The sequence below is a fragment of the Salvelinus namaycush genome, chromosome 12 (assembly GCF_016432855.1).
Source record: "Salvelinus namaycush isolate Seneca chromosome 12, SaNama_1.0, whole genome shotgun sequence".
NCBI lineage: Eukaryota > Metazoa > Chordata > Actinopteri > Salmoniformes > Salmonidae > Salvelinus > Salvelinus namaycush.
This window is the reverse complement of record NC_052318.1, coordinates 28176392-28203710: the sequence shown is the minus strand read 5'-3', so window position 1 is coordinate 28203710 and position 27319 is coordinate 28176392. Positions and strand designations below refer to the sequence as shown.

At 44.8% G+C, this 27319-nt stretch overlaps 1 protein-coding gene across 3 annotated transcripts in view; it reads right to left on the bottom strand.

Moving 5' to 3' along the window:
- The window catches only part of LOC120057065 (vacuole membrane protein 1-like), a 113489-nt gene that overhangs the window by 20943 nt on the left and 65227 nt on the right, over window positions 1-27319 (bottom strand). For all 3 annotated transcript variants that reach the window (XM_039005451.1, XM_039005450.1, XM_039005453.1), the window contains exons 7-10: window positions 23929-24060; window positions 15910-15990; window positions 15331-15447; window positions 12300-12361 (exon numbers count right to left, since the gene is read on the bottom strand). In XM_039005451.1, coding sequence (XP_038861379.1) covers window positions 12300-12361; window positions 15331-15447; window positions 15910-15990; window positions 23929-24060 — 392 coding nt within the window. The remainder of the gene's footprint in view (window positions 1-12299; window positions 12362-15330; window positions 15448-15909; window positions 15991-23928; window positions 24061-27319) is intronic.

The window sequence follows — 27319 nt, the reverse complement described above, 5'->3', positions numbered from 1 at the left end:
AAAATGGCTTAAGGACAACAAAGTCAAGGTATTGGAGTGGCCATCATAAAGCCCTGACCTCAATCCCATATAAAATTTGTGGGCAGAACTGAAAAAGCTTGTGCGAGCAAGGAGGCCTACAAACCTGACTCAGTTACACCAGCTCTGTCAGGAGGAATGGGCCAAAATTCACCCAACTCATCGTGGGAAGCTTGTGGAAGGCTACCCGAAACGTTTGACCCAAGTTAAACAATTTAAAGGCAATACTACCAAATACTAATTGAGTGTATGTAAACTTCTGACCCACTGGGAATGTGATGAAAGAAATAAAAGCTGAAATAAATAATTCTCTCTATTATTATTCTGACATTTCACATTCTTAAAATAAAGTGGTGGTCCTAACTGACCTAAGACAGGGATTTTTTTACAAGGAATAAACGTCAGGAATTGTGAAAAACTGAGTTTAAATGTACAGTGGGGCAAAAAAGTATTTAGTCAGCCACCAATTGTGCAAGTTCTCCCACTTAAAAAGATGAGAGAGGCCTGTAGTTTTCATCATAGGTACACTTCAACTATGACAGACAAAATGAGGGAAAAAAATCCAGAAAATCACATTGTAGGATTTTTAATGAATTTATTTGCAAATTATGGTGGAAAATAAGTATTTGGTCACCTACAAACAAGCAAGATTTCTGGCTCTCACAGACCTGTAACTTCTTCTTTAAGAGGCTCCTCTGTCCTCCACTCGTTACCTGTATTAATGGCACCTGTTTGAACTTGTTATCAGTATAAAAGACACCTGTCCACAACCTCAAACAGTCACACTCCAAACTCCACTATGGCCAAGACCAAAGAGCTGTCAAAGGACACCAGAAACAAAATTGTAGACCTGCACCAGGCTGGGAAGACTGAATCTGCAATAGGTAAGCAGCTTGGTTTGAAGAAATCCACTGTGGGAGCAATTATTAGGAAATGGAAGACATACAAGACCACTGATAATCTCCCTCGATCTGGGGCTCCACGCAAGATCTCACCCCGTGGGGTCAAAATGATCACAAGAACGGTGAGCAAAAATCCCAGAACCACACGGGGGGGGACCTAGTGAATGACCTGCAGAGAGCTGGGACCAAAGTAACAAAGCCTACCATCAGTAACACACTACGCCGCCAGGGACTCAAATCCTGCAGTGCCAGACGTGTCCCCCTGCTTAAGCCAGTACATGTCCAGGCCCGTCTGAAGTTTGCTAGAGAGCATTTGGATGATCCAGAAGAAGATTGGGAGAATGTCATATGGTCAGATGAAACCAAAATATAACTTTTTGGTAAAAACTCAACTCGTCGTGTTTGGAGGACAAAGAATGCTGAGTTGCATCCAAAGAACACCATACCTACTGTGAAGCATGGGGGTGGAAACATCATGCTTTGGGGCTGTTTTTCTGCAAAGGGACCAGGACGACTGATCCATGTAAAGGAAAGAATGAATGGGGCAATGTATCGTGAGATTTTGAGTGAAAACCTCCTTCCATCAGCAAGGGCATTGAAGATGAAACGTGGCTGGGTCTTTCAGCATGACAATGATCCCAAACACACCGCCCGGGCAACGAAGGAGTGGCTTCGTAAGAAGCATTTCAAGGTCCTGGAGTGGCCTAGCTAGTCTCCAGATCTCAACCCCATAGAAAATCTTTGGAGGGAGTTGAAAGTCCGTGTTGCCCAGCAACAGCCCCAAAACATCACTGCTCTAGAGGAGATCTGCATAGAGGAATGGGCCAAAATACCAGCAACAGTGTGTGAAAACCTTGTGAAGACTTACAGAAAACGTTTGACCTCTGTCATTGCCAACAAAGGGTATATAACAAAGTATTGAGATAAACTTTTGTTATTGACCAAATACTTATTTTCCACCATAATTTGCAAATAAATTCATTAAAAATCCTACAATGTGATTTTCTGGATTTTTTTTCTCATTTTGTCTGTCATAGTTGAAGTGTACCTATGATGAAAATTACAGGCCTCTCTCATCTTTTTAAGTGGGAGAACTTGCACAATTGGTGGCTGACTAAATACTTTTTTGCCCCACTGTATTTGGCTAAGGTGTATGTAAACTTCCGACTTCAACTGTATATACTGTATTCCATACTATTCTACTGTCACGTTCTGACCCTAGTTCTTTTGTTATTTCTTTGTTTTGGTGTGGTCAGGGCGTGAGTTGGGTGGGTAATCTATGTTCGTTTGTCTGTGTTGGGTTTTTCGTTTGGCCTGGTATGATTCTCAATCAGAGGCAGGTGTCGTTAGTTGTCTCTGATTGAGAATCATACTTTAGGTAGCCTTTTTCCACCTGGGTTTCGTGGGTGGTTATTTCCTGTTTAGTGTTTGTGTGTTTCACGTTATGGGACTGTTTCGGTTTTCATTTTGTTTCACTTTGTTAGTTTGTATTTTGTCGTATTCATTCTCATTAAAAGTCATTTTGGATACGTACCACGCTGCGCATTGGTCTTCCGATCCTTCCTACTCCTCCTCATCAGAGGAGGAAGAAGAAAGCCGTTACAGAACCACCCACCAAACTAAGACCAAGCAGCGTGGTAACGGGCAGCAGCAGCACTCGGCAGCGATATCTGGAGAAATGGACTTGGGAGGAAATTCTGGACGGTAAGGGACCCTGGGCACAGACTGGTGAATATCGCCGCCCAAAAGCTGAGCTGGAGGCAGCGAAAGCGGAGAGGCGGCGGTATGAGGAGGCTGCACATAAGCGCGGCTGGAAGCCAGAGAGGCAGCCCCAAAAATGTCTTTGGGGGGAGCAAACGGGGAGTGGTGTTAAGCCAGGTAGGAGACCTGAGCCAACTCCCCGTGCTTACCGTGGAGAGAGAGCGACCGGGCAGGCACCGTGTTATGCAGATATGCGCACGGTGTCCCCGGTTCGCAGGCATAGCCCGATGCGGTACATAGCAGCGCCTCGTATCGGCCGGGCTAGAGTGGGCATCGAGCCAGGTGCCATGAAGCCGGCTCTACACATCTGGTCTCCAGTGCGTCTCCTCGGGCCGGTGTACATGGCACCAGCCCTACGCATGGTGTCCCCGGTTCGCCAGCACAGCCCAGTGCGGGCTATTCCACCTCGCCGCACTGGCCTGGCTACGGGGAGCATTCAGCCAGGTAGGGTTGGGCAGGCTCGGTGCTCGAGACCTGTAGTGCGCCTCCACGGTCCGGTCTATCCGGTGCCTTCTCCACGCACCAGTCCTCCTTTGGTAGCCCCACGTACCAGCTCTCCTGTGGCAGCCCCTCGCACCAGCCCTCCGGTGCCGGCACCACGTACCAGGCCTCCAGTTCCAACACCCCGCACTCGCCCTGAGGTGCGTGTTCCCAGCCCGGTACCACCAGTTCCGGCACCACGCACCAGGCCTACTGTGCGCCTCCAGGGTCCAGTATGCCCTGTTCCTGCTCCCCGCACTCGCCCTGAGGTGCGTGTTCCCAGCCCGGTACCACCAGTTCCGGCACCACGCACCAGGCCTACTGTGCGCCTCGGCAGGCCTGAGTCTCCCTCCTGTCCAGCGCCGCCTGAGCCGTCTGTCTGTCCAGCGCCGCCTGAGCCGTCTGTCTGTCCAGCGCCGCCTGAGTCGTCCGTCTGTCCAACGCCGCCTGAGCCGTCCGTCTGTCCAACGCCGCCTGAGCCGTCCGTTTGTCCAGCGCCGCCTGAACCGTCCGTCTGTCCAGCGCCGCCTGAGCCGTCCGTCTGTCCAGCGCCGCCTGAGCCGCCCGTCTGTCCAGCGCCGTCTGAGCCGCCCGTCTGTCCAGCGCCGTCTGAGCCGCCCGTCTGTCCAGCGCCGTCTGAGCCGCCAGTCAGGAGCTGCCAGAGCCGTCTGAGCCGCCAGTCAGGAGCTGCCAGAGCCGCCCGCCAGTCAGGAGCTGCCAGAGCCGGACGCCAGTCAGGAGCTGCCAGAGCCGCCCGCCAGTCAGGAGCTGCCAGAGCCGGACGCCAGTCAGGAGCTGCCAGAGCCGCCCGCCAGTCAGGAGCTGCCAGAGCCGCCCTTCAGTCCGGAGCTGCCCTTCAGTCCGGAGCTGCCCTTCAGTCCGGAGCTGCCCTTCAGTCCGGAGCTGCCCTTCAGTCCGGAGCTGCCCTTTCAGTCCTGAGCTACCCCTCAGTCCTGAGCTACTCCTCAGTCCTGAGCTACTCCTCAGTCTGGAGCTGCCCCTCAGTCCGGAGCTGCCCCTCAGTCCGGAGCTGCCCCTCAGTCCGGAGCTGCCCCTCAGTCCGGAGCTGCCCCTCAGTCCGGAGCTGCCCCTCAGTCCGGAGCTGCCCCTCAGTCCGGAGCTGCCCCTCAGTCCGGAGCTGCCTTTCAGTCCTGAGCTGCCTTTCAGTCCTGAGCTACCCCTCAGTCCTGAGCTACCCCTCAGTCCTGAGCTACCCCTCAGTCCTGAGCTACCCCTCAGTCCTGAGCTGCCTTTCAGTCCTGAGCTGCCTTTCAGTCCTGAGCTACCCCTCAGTCCTGAGCTGCCTTTCAGTCCTGAGCTACCCCTCAGTCCTGAGCTACCCCTCAGTCCTGAGCTGCCCCTCAGTCCTGAGCTACCCCTCAGTCCTGAGCTACCCCTCAGTCCTGAGCTACCCCTCAGTCCTGAGCTGCCTTTCAGTCCTGAGCTGCCCCTCAGTCCTGAGCTACCCCTCAGTCCTGAGCTACCCCTCAGTCCTGAGCTACCCCTCAGTCCTGAGCTACCCCTCAGTCCTGAGCTGCCTTTCAGTCCTGAGCTGCCCCTCAGTCCTGAGCTGCCCCTCAGTCCGGAGCTGCCCCTCAGTCCGGAGCTGCCCCTCAGTCCGGAGCTGCCCCTCAGTCCGGAGCTGCCCCTCAGTCCAGAGGCGTCCCTCAGTCCCGTGGGGTCATTTATTAGGGTTCCCAGGCCAAGGTCGGCGGCGAGGGTCGCCGCTCAAAGGACGCCACTGAAGTGGACTAAGACAATGGTGGAGAGCCGCCACCGCGGACAGATGCCCACCCAGACCCTCCCCTATAAGTTCAGGTTTTGCGGCCGGAGTCTGCACCTTGGGGGGGGGGGGGGGGGGGGGGGGGGGGTACTGTCACGTTCTGACCCTAGTTCTTTTGTTAATTATTTGTTTTGGTGTGGTCAGGGCGTGAGTTGGGTGGGTAATCTATGTTCGTTTGTCTGTGTTGGGTTTTTCGTTTGGCCTGGTATGATTCTCAATCAGAGGCAGGTGTCGTTAGTTGTCTCTGATTGAGAATCATACTTAGGTAGCCTTTTTCCACCTGGGTTTCGTGGGTGGTTATTTCCTGTTTAGTGTTTGTGTGTTTCACGTTACGGGACTGTTTCGGTTTTCATTTTGTTTCAGTTTGTTTGTTTGTATTTTGTCGTATTCATTCTCATTAAAAGTCATTATGGATACGTACCACGCTGCGCATTGGTCTTCCGATCCTTCCTACTACTCCTCATCAGAGGAGGAAGAAGAAAGCCGTTACATCTACTGTATTTTAGTCCATTCCACTCTGACATAGCTCGTCCATATGTATATAGTCTTAATTCATTCCTACTTAGATTTGTGTGTATTGGGTATATATTGTGTAATTTGTTAGATATTACTTGTTAGATATTACTGCACTGTCGGAGCTGGAAGCACAAGTATTTCTCTACACCCGCAATAACATCTGCTAATCACGTGTATGTGACCATTAAAATTTGATTTGATTTGAATATGTTCCCAGGATTCATCCAATGGCTTTGAGGAGTATACCACCTCAGTCACTGGCTTCATCAATAAGTGCATCGACGACCTCGTCTCCACAGTGACCGTACGTACATAACCCAACCAGAAGCCAGGGATTACAGGCAACATCTGCATCGAGCTAAAGTCTAGAGCTGCTGCTTTCAAGGAGCGGGACACTAATCCGGACGCTTATAAGAAATCCCGCTACGCCCTCAGACGAACCATCAAACAGGCGAAGCGTCAATATAGGATTAAGATTGAATCCTACTATACGCTCGACGGATGTGGCAAGGCTTGAAAACTATTACGGACTACAAAGGGAAACCCAGCCGTGAGCTACCCAGTGACGCGAGCCTACCAGACGAGCTAAATGCCTTTTATGCTCGCATCGAGGCAAGCAGCCCTGAAGCATGCATCAGTTCACCAGCTGTTCCGGACGACTGTGTGATAATGGCCAACATTCACAAAGCCGCGGGCCCAGACGGATTACCAGGACGTGTACTCTAAGTATGCGCGGACCAACTGGCAAGTGACTTCACTGACATTTTCAACCTCTCCCTGACCGAGTCTGTATTACCTACGTGTTTCAAGCAGACCATCATAGTCCCTGTGCCCAAGGAAGCGAAGGTAACCTGCCTAAATGATTACCGCCCCGTAGCATTCACGTCGGTAGCCATGAAATGCTTTGAAAGGCTGGTCATGTCTCACTTCACCAGCATCATCCCGGATACCCTAGACCCACTCCAATTCGAATATTGCCCCAACACATCCACAGATGACTCAATCTCAATCGCACTCCACACAGCCATTTCCCACCTGGACAAAAGGAACACTTATGTGAGAATGCTGTTCATTGACTACAGCTCAGCGTTCAACACCATAGTGCCCACAAAGCTCATCACTAAGCTAAGGACCCTGGGACTAAACACCTCCCTCTGCAACTGGATCCTGGACTTCCTGACAGGCCTCCCCCAGGTGGTAAGTGTAGGCAACAACACATCTGCCACGCTGATCCTCAACACTTGGGCCCCTCAGGGGTGTGTGCTTAGTCCCCTCCTGTACTCACTGTTCACCCACGACTGCGTGGCCAAACACGACTCCAACACCATCATTAAGTTTGCTGACGACACAACAGTGGAAGGCCTGATTACCGACAACGATGAGACAGCCTATTGGGAAGAGGTCAAAGACATGGCAGTGTGGTGCCAGGACAACAACCTCTACCTCAATGTGAGCAAGACAAAGGAGCTGATCGTGGACTACAGGAAAAGGCGGGCCGAACAGGCCCCCATTAACATCGTCGTGGCTATAGTGGAGCGGGTCGAGAGTTTCAAGTTCCTTAGTGTTCACATCACCAACTACCTATCATGGTCCAAACACACCAAGACAGTCGTGAAGAAGGCACGACAACACCTTTTCCCCCTCAGGAGACTGAAAAGATTTGGCATGGACAGATCCTCAAAAATTTCTACAGCTGCACCATCGAGAGCATCCTGACCGGTTGCATCACCGCCTGGTATGGTAACTGCTCAGCATCTGACCGTAAGGCACTACAGAGGGTAGTGCATACGGCCCAGTACATCACTGCGGCCAAGCTTCCTGCCCTCCAGGGCCTATATACTATGCGGTGTCAGAGGAAGGCCCAAAATATTGTCAAAGACTCCAGTCACCCCAGTCATAGACTCTTCTCTCTGCTACCGCATGGCAAGCGGTACCGGAGAACCAAAAGGCTCCTTAACAGCTTCTACCCCCAAGCCATAAGACTGCCGAACAACTAATCAAATGGCCACCAGATTATTTACATTGACACCTCCCCATCTGATTTTACACTGCTGCTACTCGCTGTTTATTATCTATGCAAGTCACTTTACCCCTACCTACATGTACACATTTCCTTGACTAACTTGTACCCCCACACATTGACTCGGTACCGGTAACCCTGGTATATAGCCTCGTTATTGTTATTTTGTGTTACTTTTTATTATTTTCCACTTTAGTTTATTTGGTAAATATTTTCTTAACTCTTTCTTGAAATGCATTGTTGGTTAAGGGCTTGTAAGTAAGCATTTCACGGTCCTGTTGTATTCGGCGCATGTGACAAATAAAGTTTTACTTGATTTACATCTCCTTTCAACTGGGTTTCAAATCTGACATCTTGACCAAATATACCTACATATACAGTAAACTTGTATTTTCTTATAATTTTGAATATTGGTTAAGTATATGTTTTCAAAATGACCTATAATTGTGTTGGCGAGAAATGATACTGTGTCTCATAAAAGGTCAAGCTATGACTTGCGATAGGGGAATTTACAGCATATTATGGTTATTTTAAAGTTGTGTGCCAGAGGTTCCTACTCTGTGCTCAATAGCTGCCTATTGTTCAGCAGATGTTCAGATGGACTCAAATGAAAAGGGCACATCCTCAAATCTACTGGGCAAAACTGTCTGTCTGACTCTGAGCCACACAGTTTAGGCTATTCTAGTGTCAAGAAGATTTATACAAAATCTTTCTGATACATTGACATGTGAACGGGCTGAACGAGCTGAACAATAGAGAAATGGATCTTTACAAGTTGAGAATAGTCCAACAACACGTGCTTAAACATTTGCTTTTAATGGCTCTTTCCCAGTGCTGTAATTGTTCGCCATGTTTCTCTCTGTGAGGTTAAAAGGGCATTGACTTATATGTATCTGTGCAGTTATCATAAATGGCTAACCTGACTGACTAGCAAGAAGAGGGAAATGAATCTACTCTCTCATATCATGTGAGAGTGAAATCATCGCAAGTCCAACGGTCAATTAATTCAAGGAATGCCATGACTTAACGCTTTCACTCCTCTTTCCATTTGAGACAGACGTGGTATAGTCATCTTTTTGCAATTAAATTGTAAAAAATGCAGATGAAACAAAACAATATAACAACAATGAGGAAACTGAGGAAAAGAGAGTAAAAGATGGTGTAAATATGGCAGGATTGTTAAATGAAACAATTTCAATAAACAAATATGGCTTTGATTTATTTCAGAACTTTCAATAAGAAGATAGGAGAATAAACTAGAACAAATTTGATCTAATAAAACTTGAGAAGTCGTCTGTTATTTCCCCTCACTCCAACATATACTGTACATTTTGAAAAGTGTTTTTAAAGAATTTTGAATAAGATTTGTAAGCACAGCAATGATTTGCAATGACGCAATACAGTCAATATTTGTTTGTTTGAGTAAATTAAAAACAATTAGTTAAATATTGACAGCTATCAACACAGCTGCACAGAGAATATCTGCCTGAAGATTATGCAATATGAATAGTAAAGGTTAAAAAATCATGTCTGTCTGAAGACTATACAATATTTACATTTACATTTACATTTTAGTCATTTAGCAGACGCTCTTATCCAGAGCGACTTACAGTAGAGTGCATACATTTTATTAAATTTTTTACATACTGAGACAAGGATATCCCTACCGGCCAAACCCTCCCTAACCCGGACGACGCTATGCCAATTGTGCGTCGCCCCACGGATATGAATAGTAAAGGTTAAAAGTCATGTCTGTCTGAAGACTATACAATATGAATAGTAAAGGTTAAAAATCATGTCTGTCTGAAGACTATACAATATGAATAGTAAAGGTTAAAAGTCATGTCTGTCTGAAGACTATACAATATGAATAGTAAAGGTTAAAAATCATGTCTGTCTGAAGACTATACAATATGAATAGTAAAGGTTAAAAGTCATGTCTGTCTGAAGACTATACAATATGAATAGTAAAGGTTAAAAATCATGTCACAACAACGTTAACAGTCAAGTTATGACCCTTGTACTATAAACTGGCTGTACAGGAAAACAGTTGGGGCCTGTAAGAGCAGTTTTCTCAATAATTTCAACAGCAACTAGAGTAAATATTAAAACATAATTTACTAAGAGATACAGGGGGTCTCTTTTTATGAGCTGTGAATAGATAAATATGTGAGAAACGGTGGTTGTGATAAACCCATAGGGAGAACAGCGATATCACCAGATATCATCTTCCATTCCTGTGTTTAAACATCATTAAAACCATAACGGTCTTATATGTTTAAAAAATGATTACCGACAACACAAACAGCACTTTTACAGGAGATTATAACTACCATAATTCTACAGTCCTTAACTGTACCACTGCTTACTGCGACCAACCAACATAAGAAAATCTGAGCATTTTCACTGAAAGAATGTTATTCAATACATATAAAACTGAAAAAATCCCCTTCAAAAAGAAGATGATTTAGCATTGTTTGCAAGTGTAAAAAAATAAAAATAAATGGAAAGAGAAAAGGAACTCTGGTGGATAGGACAATAAATAAGCCAAAATAGGCAATGAAAAGGTTCATGAATGGAAATGCGGACAGGCAGCAAAGGGGTTAAATAAAAGTGGCAATGGGCATGGGTAGGTAGTTAAAGAGTTAATATTAAAGGGTTAAAAGTAAAGGTGTGGTTAGTCCGGTAAAGGGTTAATAATAGTGAAGGTGTGTGAGGTGGAAATGTGACAGAGCCATTGCTGGATGGCAGTTTCTGTGTGAAAGCCTCACTATCAGGCAACTCTCAAGGTGGATGGGCCTCAGTCAGGAAGGAAGTTGACGGTTAACAGGTTGTAAAAAGGGGGAAACAGTGAATTTGTGACTTGCAGTGAAACTTTCCATTCACCTCTGATGTGTCACTCTGTATTTCTGTGGCTCAATGACTATCAGCCCCCTGGGGACTGAAACTATCATAACGCTACCTATCCATCATTACACACAAACACACAACAACTATAAAATGTTTATATGATTCATACGGTAATTAAATGAATAGCCTATATTGAAATAAATTAATTTGAAAAGGATATGAACAGTTATGCTGAAAACTCCTCAAACCCTCAAAACCCCTCACAACACTATCTATCCATCATTATAAAAACACACACACACACACACACACACACACACACACACACACACACACACACACACACACACACACACACACACACACACACACACACACACACACACACACACACAGCTATAAAATGTTCATATGATTCATATGATAATGAAATGAATAGCCTATATTCAAATACATTCAATTGAAAAGCATGTGAACAACAATGCTGAAAACCCCTCATGAATGATAAAACTCTCTGAACCCTTGTGAATGACCAAAAAGCTTTAACTAAAATTGCCTGTTTGTCTGTTAACTCGATTTGGGAATAATCTTTCAACAAATTAGAGAAAAAATAAAGCTTTTTATTAAAACCAGCTCTAAATAAAGCCACCAAAGTATTCATTCTTGAAACAAAGAAAAGAGCGGTGAAAGAAACTGCTGGCAAGGATGAGAGCTGATGCAATCTCGCAGTCTGACTTCAGCACAGCCAAGTGTGTGTGTGTGTGTGTGTGTGGGGGTGTGTGCGTGCGTGTGTGTCAGGTGCCAATTTAACACCATCCCAACTGGCAGAGGGTAGTTACCTGCTACACACACACACACTGGTCCTGGCCCTGACAACTCTACAAAGGCAACAGGTTGCTTCCCCCTATATCTGCTCAGCAGGCAGCCCCATATACAGGCCAGGGTAATACATTTTTCACACTATTGTGTCGACTTAACCCGTAATGAGCTGGCTCAGATATTACTATACTGGCCAAAAGAAAGATCCTATGTTGTTTTTTTCAGCACTGTTCCAACAATTCTGGTGGATACATAACCATGCCAGTGCAGCGTGGATCAGTAGTGTGAAGGCTCTATTAGCAGCAGGCTTAGTTGGGAGGCCAGACCACGGGGTCACAGGGCTGGTGACAGTGACGTCTGACTGGACATCAGATCAGTCTGGGAGGGTGACACCAAGCCATCAGTGGTGGGCGAAGGACGGAAAAAGGACACGGCAGTTGTCGCTCCATTCTTTAAGGCACGTGTGAAATGTCTTTATACGTAGATATCAACAAACCCCGTTCTGCTTGAGTGTCATATGACACCAAATGAATAGCACACAATCAGTCTGTTTAGGTCACCATGGCAAAGCAGTGCCACATCATAACAGGACCAAGATTTGAACGTAGATTTCAACCAGACCGCATGCCAGAGACAGTTCATCCTAACCTGAGAAACAGTCTTACATACAATGTCCATATTCATAGCCATCCACACCAAGTGCCAGAGCATGGCCATCATCAGCATCCAGACTAGGTAACAGACTGAGGGGCCAAAAGATACCTCTTACAAGAGCAGCGTCAATACCGTACATATTCTACTGTATAATCACCACCCTTCCAGGGTCTGTCAAATAAAGAAAATGTATTCCATGCAACACAGCATGTTCCAGTTCCCCATGATTAATTAATGCTAACATTTTGGTAAGAGACCTGAGTTACAGTCAGAACAAAATTAGATTGGGTTTTTCCAAAAAAGGGCACAAACGACCTCAAAATGTCACACTTGAAGCGCTCTCAACCGTCATGTTCCAAATGAACCCTTTAATGTGGGATACGACCCCTGTCATTGTCCTCCTCCATCCTGTGACACAAACACCCATGCAAGCAAGCACACACACATTTCCATTTCTTCAGGATGTCCAATGTTACTTAGTGGCTAGGTTACTCACCCGATCAGAGACACCATCTGCTCCACTATGTGGCTGCTGAAGGTTATGATCACAAACAGTTTCTGTGAGGAAGAAAGAGAGAGACAATCAGTCAGTCAGTGGACCTTGAGGTTAAGGGGGTACAGACAAGCCCAGCCACGGCAGTACACTCATGGTTTGATCATTAATACCCCCTCTGTTGGACCCCCTGTAGTCAACCAACACCACATTTGGTGCCTGACAGGCAGTCAGCCCAAAACCAGCCATGAAGTGGCCCTTTGTCATCAAGGCCAGGAACAAAAGTCAGAGGCCCTATGACACATTTTAACCAACGCACAGACACTCAGGTCAAGAAATGAGTCTACACAGGCAGGCTTTCTTCAGGGGGTGAGGATGAGGGAGGGTGTGGGGTTACAGCTGATACAGATAACAGTTGAAGAGGGGGATGGGAGGAGGAGTAGGAGGTGGAGAGGAGTATTGAGGGGATCAGGAGGAGATGTGTCACTCCTCTCAGACAGACGTTTATAACAGTAAAGGGGGATTTGTTTTGTTCCTGTCCAGTCTCATTCCTGCTTACTCATTGCCCCAGACTGGACACAGGAGACAGGGGGGTGGGGGGTTGGCCATTACGGCTCAATCAGACCCTATTAGGGGGCTCATTACGTCTCTGTTTACCGTTCAGTTACTGTTCAGCCACCCACTGAGCAGGAAACCAGGAAGTACTGGGTCTGGGAGAGGCCAAAATGGATGCCACTGCTCATAACAAAGACCAAGTCTAACAAATATGTTTTTGTCCTTTTGGACTCATGAAAACCTGGTAGGGAAGTGCAAAGGTTTAACAAGATGATACTACCCCATTGTGCCACTCATATAGGGAATCAACACTGGAGTGGGTTCTCATAATAGCAATGTGCATGTCTGTTGAAACCCCTTGAAACACAGAGCCCATAACTAAACTAGTAGGAATGTGGAAGTCAGGGAGGCTATCATAACAGAGATGACTTCTCTCCTATTGTTTAGGCCAGACTGTGTGTCACAGGTACTGAAGGTAAACGAGAATACCAGAAACTGAGCTTTTACTGTCCACTTCTTAAATGGAAGGACATTTACTCATGTCTCCGCTCAGCTAAACCTAACGGAGCCATTTCAACATTTTACAGATAGATTATAATTAATGGACATTTTTGTAGGGGCTGTTACATTTTAGTTAGGGCAAATCAAGTCTGACTTTTTAAAGTGGAAATTACAGACTTCAGAATCATTTTTAAACCTTGAATACATTACAAGTTTGCATAAAAACAGTAATCAAATTAAGATCCCAAATCTGTACATTTAGGACTTATAAAACCTAAATTCCTTAGATTTTATGATATAATTTTTAATAGTTCCTATCAATATTTCAAAACCTAGCTAGTAAACATCACCACAAAGTACCGTCAGAAAACCAGATCCAGTTTAGAGTATGACAGGGTCAAGCGTTGTGAAAAGGTTTGGATCCTCGGGGACTCATGTGCCATTGTTTACAGGAACAGATTGTTATTGTGAACCTGAATTTACCACCTGACCTGCAGGTACAGTACATTACAGTTATCCAGCTCTCAAATCCCCCTAGTGCATTGTTCCCCTGCTTTGGCACACAAGGGAGAATGTTCACCTGTTCCCTATTACAGTCTATCATATTGCCCCTTCATTCCCTCTCTTTCATGACAAGTTCAGCAACTATACATCTCTGTGACTCACAGTACAGTACAGTATACTGTCAACATAAAACTACAAAGAAGTGCCGTCTAATAGAATATACTTTTCTACATTCTTTCCAGACTTAACACAATGGGGGGAAAGAACAAGAGAAGCTGAGAGAACAGGGGGTTTGTTCAGAATGTTCAGATATAACTGTATTGTTTACAGAGGACATGATCTGTCAGGTATAGAGCATTGTATCAGCTATATTCATTAAATTTCTATCTGCAACACAGGACGTTTCATCTCACTGAATACATCCCAGGCTGACCCCAGCCAGTTATGATGGTTCCGTTTCCAGTCAGTGTGGTGTATCATTGTAAAGCTGGCCCTGGCCGTGCCAGGCAGGTAGGGGACAGTGACACACCTCTGATTCTGCCTGGCTGTGGAGTCACAGTCATCGGCCCAAGGGACACCAGGACTAATTGACTCTAAGATGCTGCTGCCCACGCCACTCTCTGTATCATCACAGGCAGTGTTTATCTACAATAGGGTTTGATCTATGGACACCACCCCACACCCACCCCTCACTGCTTGTGCATCTACAGAAAGTGAACTTAACATTACTAGTAAGATAATAAATCCTAATAAATCAGCTTACTCCATTGGTGTTTAATTTATTTTTATAAAATACTTTATTATACTTTATTTATTTATAGAAGAGTTAGAAAGTCTAATCCATTAAGCATACAGACACTACCATGGCACAAAGTGGATTAAGTCCTTAATCCTTGCATGCATGGGAAAACTGATTGAACTTTGACACAATAACCATTTACATTTACATTTAAGTCATTTAGCAGACGCTCTTATCCAGAGCGACTTACAAATTGCCATCACTGTATACTTCTTTACAGTACAGATTCACCTTTCAGTACAAAAAATACTCAAGTGATTCAAATATCTTCTCCCTACTAAAGTACCTATCTCTGAGCGCAGCATCTTCTTTCACAAAATGGATGACCGACCCTTGCTTTCACTGGCCAAAATGGCCTCCTTACACTCTCAGTTAGTTGAGTACAGTACAGGAGGATCCCTTCTCATCCTCTTCATGGTTTTACTATCATGTCTGACATATTCATATTCAAAATAAACGGAAGCCTTGATCTATCAATTCTATAAGAAAAAAGGTTGCTTTGTCAAAATGTTATATCAAACTACAGACCTTAAGTAGCCACTTTGACAGAACAAAAAAATAAATAAGAAAAATGAGCTCTGTGTGCAAGACATCTATGTAAAAACGTTCTTATCCAAGAGAGTGAGTGTGCAAGACATCTATGTAAAAATGTGTGCTTGTATACGGTAAACTCACCTGAATGTGCATTTTGATTATGGCTTTCCCAATTAGTGTTGCTCCAAAAAAGGTCCAAAAGGGAACAAGGAAATGGCCACATGTTATACCTGCCAAGTCAAACAATGGATTTGGAATCTGGAGAAACAGAGAATATGTATTAAATATAAGAAATTAACATGAACAACTGACAACAATTATAGAGAAAACAACTTTATTCTATAGAAAAGTGCAGGGACCCAATATACTTCAATATACTTCAATATACTTCAATATACTTCAGTACAAACAGTTTTGTTCAACGTTCCTATGTTTGAGGTATTTACCACTTACTGGAGGTATCTTACAGATTAGTAATACAATGACTGAAATCTACAGAATATAGGTAGCTTTATATTTACATTTATATTTATCTTTATTAATAATCTGTTCTGTCTTCTGGTTTGAGAATCAGCAGTTCACTTTAAATAGACAGACAGTCTATTTAATGCTCTTTTAAGGCTTGAATTTAACTTCTAGTCACTTTCTAGTATTTTCAGACATTAATGGGGGTGATTAAAACGTTTCAACAGAATACAGTTGATATGTGATTTCACTTACAGAGGCACAGGCGAGAATTCCAAAGAATCCAACTCTCTGAACCATTTTCTGCACTGCTAGTTTTGCTCTGGTGGCAAAGTCCTGAAAAGGAGCAAAAATAATGGCAAATATTTAACTGATCATTCAGTTAAATATAAGACCATGTAATTCTTATTCACATTTCATCATAGCAATGTAATGTATGAATCTTTAATGAGTAACATATCATGTTCATTTGAGCAGACTCAATTTTTTCTCAGCAGGGAAGACCAAAAGCTATTTATGCAATCAATAACCTTTTCACTAATCTATGGTGATTAAAGGTAGAAGGATGATATGTGATGATAAATATCTCACAGATTAACACATGGTAGTAACATTACAAAAAATACTTCCAAAACATTGTTCATTCTGTAATTTATCTCGGAACTTGTATCATTAGGAAAAAGGTTTCAAAATTGTTTGAGGCTTGTCGACAAGGAGCGAATCTTAAAATTAATCGGAGATGATCCTTGCAAAATCAACACAAATCAAATTGATCCAATAAAAACAATTGAGTTACAGTCTAAGGAATTCCATTAGTTAAAAATGGCATTATTTATAATTGATCCTCTCTGAGGAAATATCGTTGTGGTGTGTGCTGAAAGTCATTTATGAGTTGTAATGCATTTCTGTATTTGAAATGATAAATAAATTAGACTAAAACAGGCTCGTGGAGATTTGAGACTTAACATTACTATTAGTATAGTAAAATGTGAGATTATGGAGCAAGATTTTTAGACTATAGAAAATATACTTACTGTAGGTTTAGGACAAACAGGTGTCTTTTTTAGCATCTCTTCTCATTTATATTTTGTATTTTTAACACGCTGACCATGAATATAAAGAAAACAAGGATGCTGGCATTTTATATGTACAAATATATCAGAGAGCAGATTATTGATTAACGAATAATATGGTTTATATCAAGTAAACCTATTTCTCTTAGAAGTAAATGTACAATTAACATATTGAATTGTGGCAACATGACATCTTTCTATTTATTTAAAAGAATATTGTGACATGCTTTACAGATTTTTCCAAGTCACTATTATCTAAATATTTATTTTCCTTCATATATCAATATTTCTGTTAACCAAAAAAGTGTTCTAAGCCCTGCAAAAATGCTGCACACAGTCAATTGTCCTGTCAGTTGTCTAATTGGAACAATCACCCTCTGCAAACTCATCCAAACACCTTTTATACTGGGATATTATCATATTCACATCCTCTAACTGGCAGTTTTTAATCCAATATCATTGGGAATGTGAGTGCAAGACTAGACTTCATGGTCATTCCAATGACTCACAGATTCTTACTAATTCTGCAGCTTTTTCCCGCCATCTCTCCTGACAACTCAACGAAAGGCTCTTTTCAAAGCAATGAAATAGATTTTTCCTCAATATACCTATGCTGGGAAGATGAGGGTTAAACTCTAGTTGATGTAGTTCAAAATATTTCTGGGAACTGTGACGGAAGGATGGTGGAATTATCCTGGAATGATTATGGTAAATTGGTCCCACTTCTGGTGATTGTATTAGAATGCCACTAGAGATAACAGTACAAATTGTATGCATGTGCTGATGTGTTTATTTTGTCTTGATTTTAGGAAAATTATTGTTGTTTTACAGATATTTAACTATGCCAATGCTGTAAGGTTGGTATATACATTTAAGGGGAATAAAAAATGTAATGTCAATTAAATCTAAAAACACACTGGGGCTAATTTGTGAAATCATGTTGAGGATATTATCTATTTATATGTATAGATTTGTATTTAATATTGCAAAATGTATATCCAGACTTTTATTGACTGGACTCCAAAAATCTATTCTGTAGATATTGATTGCTCCATGACTGAAACTTTGATATGAAGTCTTGATGTGTTTAAATATGTGTGTGTTTAAGTGCATATCTAACACATTATCCCTTTTATGTTCTAATCAACGGTAATGACATTAGATGACATCAACACATCCTTCCTTTGATATAAAATGTAAAATACATTTGACTTGTGAGCTGTAGGAACATGTTTTACTTCTCTAAACAATGTGTTGCATAGCACAAATACATTTGACTAAAGTGTTGATATAGTATAGCTCCAACCAAAGAACTTCATGAATTAGAATGGTATTTCCTAATTGACTGTTATTATCTGTACATGAGATGGTACTGTATGCATGTAAAGATATACATGTTTTAGAGAAGTGACTGGAATCATCCACTAACTTTTAGACTAACCTTTAGGTCATCTCTCAGGCTAGATCTGATATGATGCATAAACAACTCTTAACTGGCCAGACCTCAAACTGCAGGCTTTCAAATGACTATACCATATTATTACTAGTTAATGGTAGTTCACATTTAATATGTTCAATTGCTATAATTATTTGCAAAATTAAACTGCAATTTCAAATCAGATAGGACGTGCCCCCCAGAATTAGTAATATACTCATCCAAATCATTATGTTCTACAAGAAATTGATTAAACATCAATGCATGATGAAAATTGCTTATTTATAATGACCAAACAATAAGACATCTACTTTTATGGGTGAACATTTTATTTATAGGACTTTCACCTTTGTTTCACACACATACCGGTAAATTGAAACTTGAGAGGTTTAACTTGACTGGGAGACTGAGGTTAGGGTATTAAGACAAGATCATGCCTAATATGGTCAACAAAGCAGTAGAGTAATGGTGGCATTGCTTCAAAAGCAGGAGCCGGCCCACAGGAAATTTTGGAGACATAGGGAGTAGACTAAAAGAGGGGGGCCCAACTGACATCCACTCTGATTGGCTCACATTTTGAATTTCTCCCTCAGATTCTATCCAATCACAGGAGCTTTCCACAAGGATAATCCTGCTTCTCTAATTCTAGCCTTCTGTTCCAAATTCTTTATTCAGTTTTTTTGTTCTTTTTTTCACCGTTTTTCCCCCCTTTCTAAATCTTGGAGACGGAGCTGGTTGTCTGGGGGAAGGAATGTGTATGGTTTACAGCTGAACGTCTCTGGACCGTCTGTTGACCACAAACACCTAACAACCACAGGACTAGAGTAGGGGATTTATGCTTCAATAACTAATAACTGTTAGGGAAATCAGCATAGTTTAGTCAATGAATCACATTTATTAGATGAAATATGATATTTGCGTTGGTATAGTTTACCAAGTTAGTGGAGTTCTGGATTTCCACTCACTTGACTGGTATGGATGAGTGAAAGGAAAATAGCTACCTCACCTTAAATGAAGGTCCCAGTGGGGGGGAATATTGTGTGTTTACACGTGACATTGTGATTTATTAGCGGGACTCTCCCCTTTTCTCCTTCTGTATGTACCTTCTGGACCACAAAATTGTCCATCTTACATGACCAGTGTTCAGAAATCCAGACACCACACAATGTGTGTTGTACGCAGTTCATGGAAAATCACCATCTTGGCCAGGCTTCCACCCACGGCCGCCTCCCTCCCGTCCCCATCCCCCGCGCAGCGCGCTATCCCCCAGGGCAGGGCTTACCAGCAATTACATTTTGGAGATCTTGTCAAGGGTGCAGTGTCATTAAAACCATGGGGGCATGGCTCCAGCTTTTGGCTCTCCATCTCTTTACTCAGCACTCTGTACCCAATATTCCCCCACATCAAGATGATGCCTACAGCGTGAAGTAAAAATCACACGTCTGATCTATCATTTATATGTTAAGGCTATTACAGTTAGTGGCCCCATCACCTGCTATGGAGTTTGCTTCTTATTTTGCTAACTAAAGTTATGCAAATTAACATGGATAGACCTCGTTAGGGTAATGTCTGAAGGTACAGTAGGTCTCCCAAGGTTGAGTGACTGTCGGGGACTTCTTAGTAATGAAACAATGTGATTCACCATGGTGATTACATGGAATCTAGGTTCTAAGATTTTTACAAGGATATTACATTATCAGAGCCTATCTGAACACATTCTATATTCACTGTTCCACAACAGCACCAATGAGCACCATGTTTAGCATAATAGTTTGAATACCAATGGTTACTGTTGCCAGAGAGATGACGAAGGTTGACGCAAATAGGCAGTGGGAAAAAAGTAAAAGAGTTCACCGTTTCCCTCCTCACATGTAATGATATAGCAACCCTATTCTAAATTGCGGGACTCTGAAAAACAGTTTATATAAACAAACCAGGCCCCTCCATGTTTATGATAACAACTTGCCCAGATATCAATTTATACAATTTATGCAATATATGCATGACTCACTGTACTGATGCAAATATGTACTCTAGAACATAAATGTATGCTTTATGATGAACTGAAAGGTTTAAACATGTGGGTGGTTGGATAATTAATAATTGTGCTATTCTACAGACTTTAATAGACATGGTGGGAGTAAGGAGTTGAAAACCATCCAAAATAGGCAGACGACAAAGCAATGTGCATCTGGAAAAGTCAAGTGTCAGTTAAGGAAGAATCAACACCCATGCACTGTTTTTTTCTCTCTCTTTTTCCTGAATGAAACTCGTTCACAGAAAGGAGGACACATCTCCAGAGCGGAGCGGCGCGAGTTGAGCCCTGACGGAGAGATGGCTAAAGTTCATCTCGTTAACTCCACACAAGCCCGTTCCCTTCTCTCACACACACAAAAACACACACACACACACAGGAAGCAGAGTGGTTAAGGCTCCTGACGCAACCCAACCCCAGCCCCATAGTCCCTTCTACAAAATTCAAATCTATCGAGACAAAAAAAAGTGCCCCCGAGTCCACGTTGACAAATTCTTTAACAAGCTGTGGTTGAAGGGAAGCTGGTTTTACTCTGACTCACCCCCTCCTTTCAAACAGTTTACTGGAAATAAAGGGGGAGGAGGAGGGAGAGGGCACTTTCAGAGAAGTCATGTGACGGGGCTGGGCAAACCACAGCACAGAAAGCCTTTGAGTGGAGTGTAGTAGGCCAGGGGGAGGCAGGGGGGAGGGCACACGCCCAGCCCAGCCCAGCGCAGACGGCTCTTATTCAGGATACAGGAGATACAATCCTGGGAGTTGGCAATCAAGAATTCACAGTGCTGGTTAACTACTTCCATGCCGGCCAAAAACATAAAGCACTTGAGGGAAACCACTGAATCACCATGCCACTTTTTGGACGTTGTTCATCTAGAGAGGATTCCAGGATTCCTTTTCAGATCATAAGTATCATCCAAATGTTCAAACAAATGTTTTAAAAATGCAGATTTTCATGACATCAGCGTCTGGACCTGCTTAGTAAAGTCATGACTTTATCATTCTTGAATAGAGTCTTGAAGGGGGGGGGACTGTGTTCTTCTGCCGTCACTCATGTGCGCCTGCTTGCGGCAGGAAGTTGGCACGTGCGCATTCTGAGAAATGCCACTGGGTTTAAGTCAAGCTCCTGGCACATTGACACCCCTATGATCTCAGAGTAAGAGAGAAGAGAGTCAGCATCTCCAACCTGCTGTGGAGCCCAAAGACACATCCGATCACAAACTCTCCCATGTTACCATTCAATCACATCTCTATTTTCTATAATCACTATTCTAATCTTGGTTAAAATAACAGAGAATAACGATGCAATATATCCACCGTAACGAGATGTCCATAATCGCTGTGATGTCTTCCTTTAAGAATGTACAGTATAACAAGCACGCAATGCAATAAGCGGTCTCTCTCTCTCTCTCTCTCTCTCGGCCAGTGAAACAATCCACCCTCGTTGTAGGTGACAGAAGGAGAGAGAAGAAAGGAAAATAAGGCTTCCGACTCCTGCAGCTCAGCAAACTCTCCTGGTGTGAGCAACCTACTGCCAGATGCTGTCCACACACACACCCGGTGACCAGACCACACTGTAAAGATGTCAGCAGAAAGAGACAGAACAAGTAGAGAGAGAGAGAGAGAGAGAGAGAGAGAGAGAGAGAGAGAGAGAGAGAGAGAGAGAGAGAGAGGAGAGAAAGAGAGAGGTAGAGAAAGAGAGAGAGAGAGAGAGAGAGAGAGAGAGAGAGAGAGAGAGAGAGAGAGAGAGAGAGAGAGAGAGAGAGAGAGAGAGAGAGAGAGAGAGAGAGAGAGAGAGAGAGAGGGAGAGAAAGAGAGAGGTAGAGAAAGAGAGAGGTAGAGAAAGAGAGAGGTAGAGAAAGAGAAAGAGAGAGAGAGAAAGGGAGGGATATCAACAGAAATAGAGTGTGTGACAGAGATAAAGAGAGAGAGCAGTAGAGGGAGAGTGAAAGAGCCTCAGAGCACTAATTCAGACCCAGCAGTCCTGAGGCAGCAGCTCTGTGGTCGGTGACACTTGTTCAACCTTTCTCTCTGAGGATGCGAAACAAACAACCAACAAGCCTTCCCTGATGCCTCGGACACGTCAAAGTTACAGCGGAGAAAAAGAAGAAGAAACAACAATAACGAAGAGCGGACAAGATTAATGTGTCGACGGACAAAACATGACTCTCCACAACGGGGCATCTGTCTTTCTCACACGTCCCCTCTCTTTTCCTCTGCTCTCTCCCGCTCCCTCTCTCTTCCTCTTCGTTCGTTCGTTTTGGTGGAGAGCTGAGCGGGACTTTATCAGTGTGTCAAATGATGTCAGAGCTCCAGACTCACACATGTGGTCTGAGGGCCAAAGGAGGCTGGAGACTGTGCCATTTGCAGATGCCCATGGTATGAGTGATAAACTAAACATGACAGTAGGTACCCTCATCAGTACGGTGCCAGGGAGCACTCACCCACTATCAAACCACCAGTGCCTGTCACACCCTGCTGACCCACCGGATGAAAACACATATGTCAATGTGCCTGATGTTGAACGCCAATGTCTTTTCTGGTTATATCGGCAGAAAGTAATTCATGTACAGTTTTGTACAGAGTGTGAGCTTATAGTGTGAGTCTATCTATTAAGAGCAGACAGTGCTCAGAGTACTATCAATAGCTTGCAGTATAACGACTCATTAAATCACTACTTAATGAACCCTTAAAGCCCCTCAACTCATGTCAACCACTAGTTGACCCAAATGTCTGATTTAAATTTGAATAGAACAAACCTTTGACTAGTCTATTTTCAAACATGAAGGAGAATAGGGTCATCTTTTGGCACTGGCTTCTCCAAACCGTTTTCCTGCCTGCCCCCATTGTTTGACCTGTATTGTGTTGGAATGCTCATGACATTGAATGACATTGTGAAATACAATCCTTAGGATTAAAGTGCACTCAGAGAAGACCGGCTAAGATTATGGAGGGACAAAGCAACTGACATCTTGTCTATTCTTTCATTCACGGAGGAAAATAATATTTACTATGAGTTGTCATGGTCAAAGTACTTGTCGAGCGTATTTAGAAATGAAAATGCTGTTTGTCATGGTATTACAAAAGCCAATGCAGGCACCTTGAAAACAATGGCTTTGCCCTTGATGGCATTGCTACACACTTAGACCGAGCAGAGCATTGTAAAAGGCAGCAACACATGACTGCTTCAGGCCTGAGGTAGGGAACTGGGAATGGGTTAGCTAATGCGTGTGTGTGCATGTTGAGCGAGAGAGAGAGATAAGGGAACGGGCTTGTGGGGAGTTAATGAGATGAACTTTAGCCATCTCTCCGTCAGGGCTCAACTCGCGCCGCTCCGCTCTGTGTGTGTGTTTGTGCGTGCACATACACATCCAAGAGGTTTCCGCTGGTATGACACATGTATACAATGTGACTGTTTTATTTCAACAAAGTTGCACAAAAGGTTGCTAGATGAGGAGAGAGAGAGAGAAGGCAGAAGAAAATAGAGTGAGACCTGGAGGACAGTAGTGACAAAACAGGTAGAGCATGAGCAGTGAGAAGAGAGAGGAGAAGAAGAGGGAGGAGAGAAAGCAGAGTTGGAGAGGGAAGTCAAGAGGAGAGATGGAAAGGCTGTGTGCCACCTGTCTCTGTCAGAGAAGAGAGAGAGGGGGGGAGGATGAGATAGAGAGAGAGAGGAGTGATAGAGAAAAAGGAGAGAGAAAAGTACAGATAGAGGCTGGATAAGGATGAGGGCTTACCTGTGAAGTCTCTGCCTGCTCCAACAACTCTCCAAACTCTTCATAGTCTTCATCATCAGGCTCTTCTCCAGACAGCCTCGCTGCCCGCGCCATGAAGTAGGGAGGCAGCTCCCCGATGGCTGTGCCTGCTCCCTATACACACACACACACACACACACACACACACACACACACACACACACACACACACACACACACACACACACACACAACCTTTCACAATACAAGTATAATACAATACACCTACGACACTGGCTCACATGATTTAAAAAAGATGTTTTAAATTTGTCGGCTCAATTAAGGTGTTATTACAAGGCCTCAAAGAGCTTTTTGGATCAAACTATATCAATATCCAACATCCTAAATAGCTTTCAATTATAAGACGGTATCACTCGCCGAATTGTGAAGAAAGACGGAAGAGATTTGAGTGAAACAAATCCTCATCCCAGGCAGGTTCAGTGGGTTCATTCCTCCAGGAACACGAGGATGAGGAGGGAGCGCGGAGCAACAGACTTAATTAACACAATGAAAAACCTTCAGAGAAAACGAGTGCTTTGGAATTGCTCATAGCTCATTATGGTAATGTTTTCAGGCACAGAGAAACTTGTAAGAAGGGGTGGGGTGAGGGGGGTGAGGAAAGGAGAGAGGTTATGCAGTGAGGTGGGTGAGGGAGGTGGGAGAAGGGAGGGGTAGGGTGAGGGAGGGAGGGGAGGGGTGGGGTGGGTGAGGGAGGTGGGAGAAGGGAGGGGTAGGGTGAGGGAGGGAGGGGAGGGGTGGGGTGGGTGAGGGAGGTGGGAGAAGGGAGGGGTAGGGTGAGGGAGGGAGGGAGGGGTGGGGTGGGTGAGGGAGGTGGGAGAAGGGAGGGGTAGGGTGAGGGAGGGAGGGGAGGGGTGGGGTGGGTGAGGGAGGTGGGAGAAGGGAGGGGTAGGGTGAGGGAGGGAGGGGAGGGGTGGGGTGGGTGAGGGAGGTGGGAGAAGGGAGGGGTAGGGTGAGGGAGGGAGGGGAGGGGTGGGGTGGGTGAGGGAGGTGGGAGAAGGGAGGGGTAGGGTGAGGGAGGGAGGGGAGGGGTGGGGTGGGTGAGGGAGGTGGGAGAAGGGAGGGGTAGGGTGAGGGAGGGAGGGGAGGGGTGGGGTGGGTGAGGGAGGGAGGTGGGAGAAGGGAGGGGTAGGGTGAGGGAGGGAGGGAGGGGAGGGGTGGGGTGGGTGAGGGAGGTGGGAGAAGGGAGGGAGGGAGGGGTGATGGGATACTTAAGCTGGACATCCTGTTCCATGTCAACACAGCAGTCTTTGATGAAACCTGCCAGTTTGCTCATAATGCAGACGTGCCCTAATCTCCAGGGCAGCTGTTCTATTCACTGCACTACACTACTGTGTGTGTGTGTGTGTTTGTGTGTGTGTGTTTGCATGTGTGTGTTTGCATGTGTGTGTTTGCGTGTGTGCCAGACTGCAGCCACCTGCGCCGTGTTTTTTGAAGTGGACCACTTAGACCCTGCAGCGGTGGACGGGTTGACACAGAGAGGGGAGGGCCAGAGGGGAGAGGGAGAGGGGAGGGCCAGAGGAGAGAGGGAGAGGGGAGGGCCAGAGGAGAGAGGGAGAGGGGAGGGCCAGAGGGGAGAGGGAGAGGGGAGGGCCAGAGGGGAGAGGGAGAGGGGAGGGCCAGAGGAGAGAGGGAGAGGGGAGGGCCAGAGGGGAGAGCGAGGGGGTAATGTCATAAGAAGGGCTACTGGTGCCAGAGAAGGGTGGGGTGAATGGCGTAGCTTTTTGGGGCTTTAATGCCGTGAGCATCAAGTGGGCACAGCAGGTGTTGCAGCATTTTGGGCTGTGCCAGCATCTGGGGGCGAGGCCAGGGGATCGTATGGCATACCCCTAGCTGGCACACACAGCTCTGCCCTTACCACATAATTACTCTTTGGTATGGGCACGACGTGCCAGCTAAACAAACCTTGAATCTGCTCCACTGAAATCAGAGTCCCTGGTGAAATAGAAAAGGAATCACACTTATCCTGGCGTAACTAAAACTATGGTGGTAGAATACACCTCACTCACTCACTCACTCACTCACTCACTCACTCACTCACTCACTCACTCACTCACTCACTCACTCACTCACTCACTCACTCACTCACTCACTCACTCACTCACTCACTCACTCACTCACTCACTCACTCACTCACTCACTCACTCACTCACTCACTCACTCACTCACTCACTCACTCACTCACTCACTCACTCACTCACTCACTCACTCACTCACTCACTCACTCACTCACTCACTCACTCACTCACTCACTCACTCACTCACTCACTCACTCACTCACTCACTCACTCACTCACTCACTCACTCACTCACTCACTCACTCACTCACTCACTCACTCACTCACTCACTCACTCACTCACTCACTCACTCACTCACTCACTCACTCACTCACTCACTCACTCACTCACTCACTCACTCACTCTGTTCCAGGGAAAGGCCCCCAGCAGCAGCAGTAGTAAAGTAGTAGAAGTAGAGGTACTCTGTTCCCCACAGCCAGTAACATGTGAAATGTGAATAAACAAGAGTGAGATAACATCCTCCACTTCTCATTTTCGGTCAGTTTAGAGGAACATAAAAATCCCCAGTTCACCACAGGTCATAGAGATGAGTTCTCTCTTCTCAGACTTCTCTGTCTGTTAACCATCTGTGTTTTTCAGTAGAGACAGTTTCACACTGAGAGGGAAGCTCTGAGAAAAGGGCCTGACACTGCCTGACTCTCGGTAAAAGAGCTGTGAATGCTGAGAATCCAGGAAGAGAACTGCTGGTCGTCATTGGGAAGCTGATACAGGCAGTTACCAGTTAGAGGTGGGCTCCCGAGTGACGCAGCGGTCTAAGGCACTGCATCTCAGTGCTAGTGGTGTCACTACAGACCCTGGTTCGATTACAGGCTGTATCACAACCGGCCGTGATTAGGAGTCCCATAGGGTGGCGCACAATTGGCCCAGCATCGTTAGGGTTTGGCCGGGGTAGGCCGTCATTGTAAGTAAGAATTTGTTCTTAACTGACTTGCCTAAATAAAGGTAAAAATAAATAGTGTGAGGGTTGATAGGCTTTTGACGCAGAGCATGGTGGTGGTAGTACCATGGCAACTCTATGTCATGGCTGAGTCATTGTAGTGGTTACCATAGCCACCAGAGTCAGAATGCAACCAGAGTATCTGGTGAAGGGTTAACGTCTACCTGTGCCAGGGCTGGCTCTAGCTACAGAACTATGTGTGATAGTGGTGTGACAGTGGTGTGTGTGCGTGACAGCAGTGAAGGATTACAAACTGTCAGTCTCATGTCCCCAGTACCTAACCACATGGCTATGTTTGGTTAGAGGTGTGAAACCACCAGCAGTGTTAAGGGGAAATTC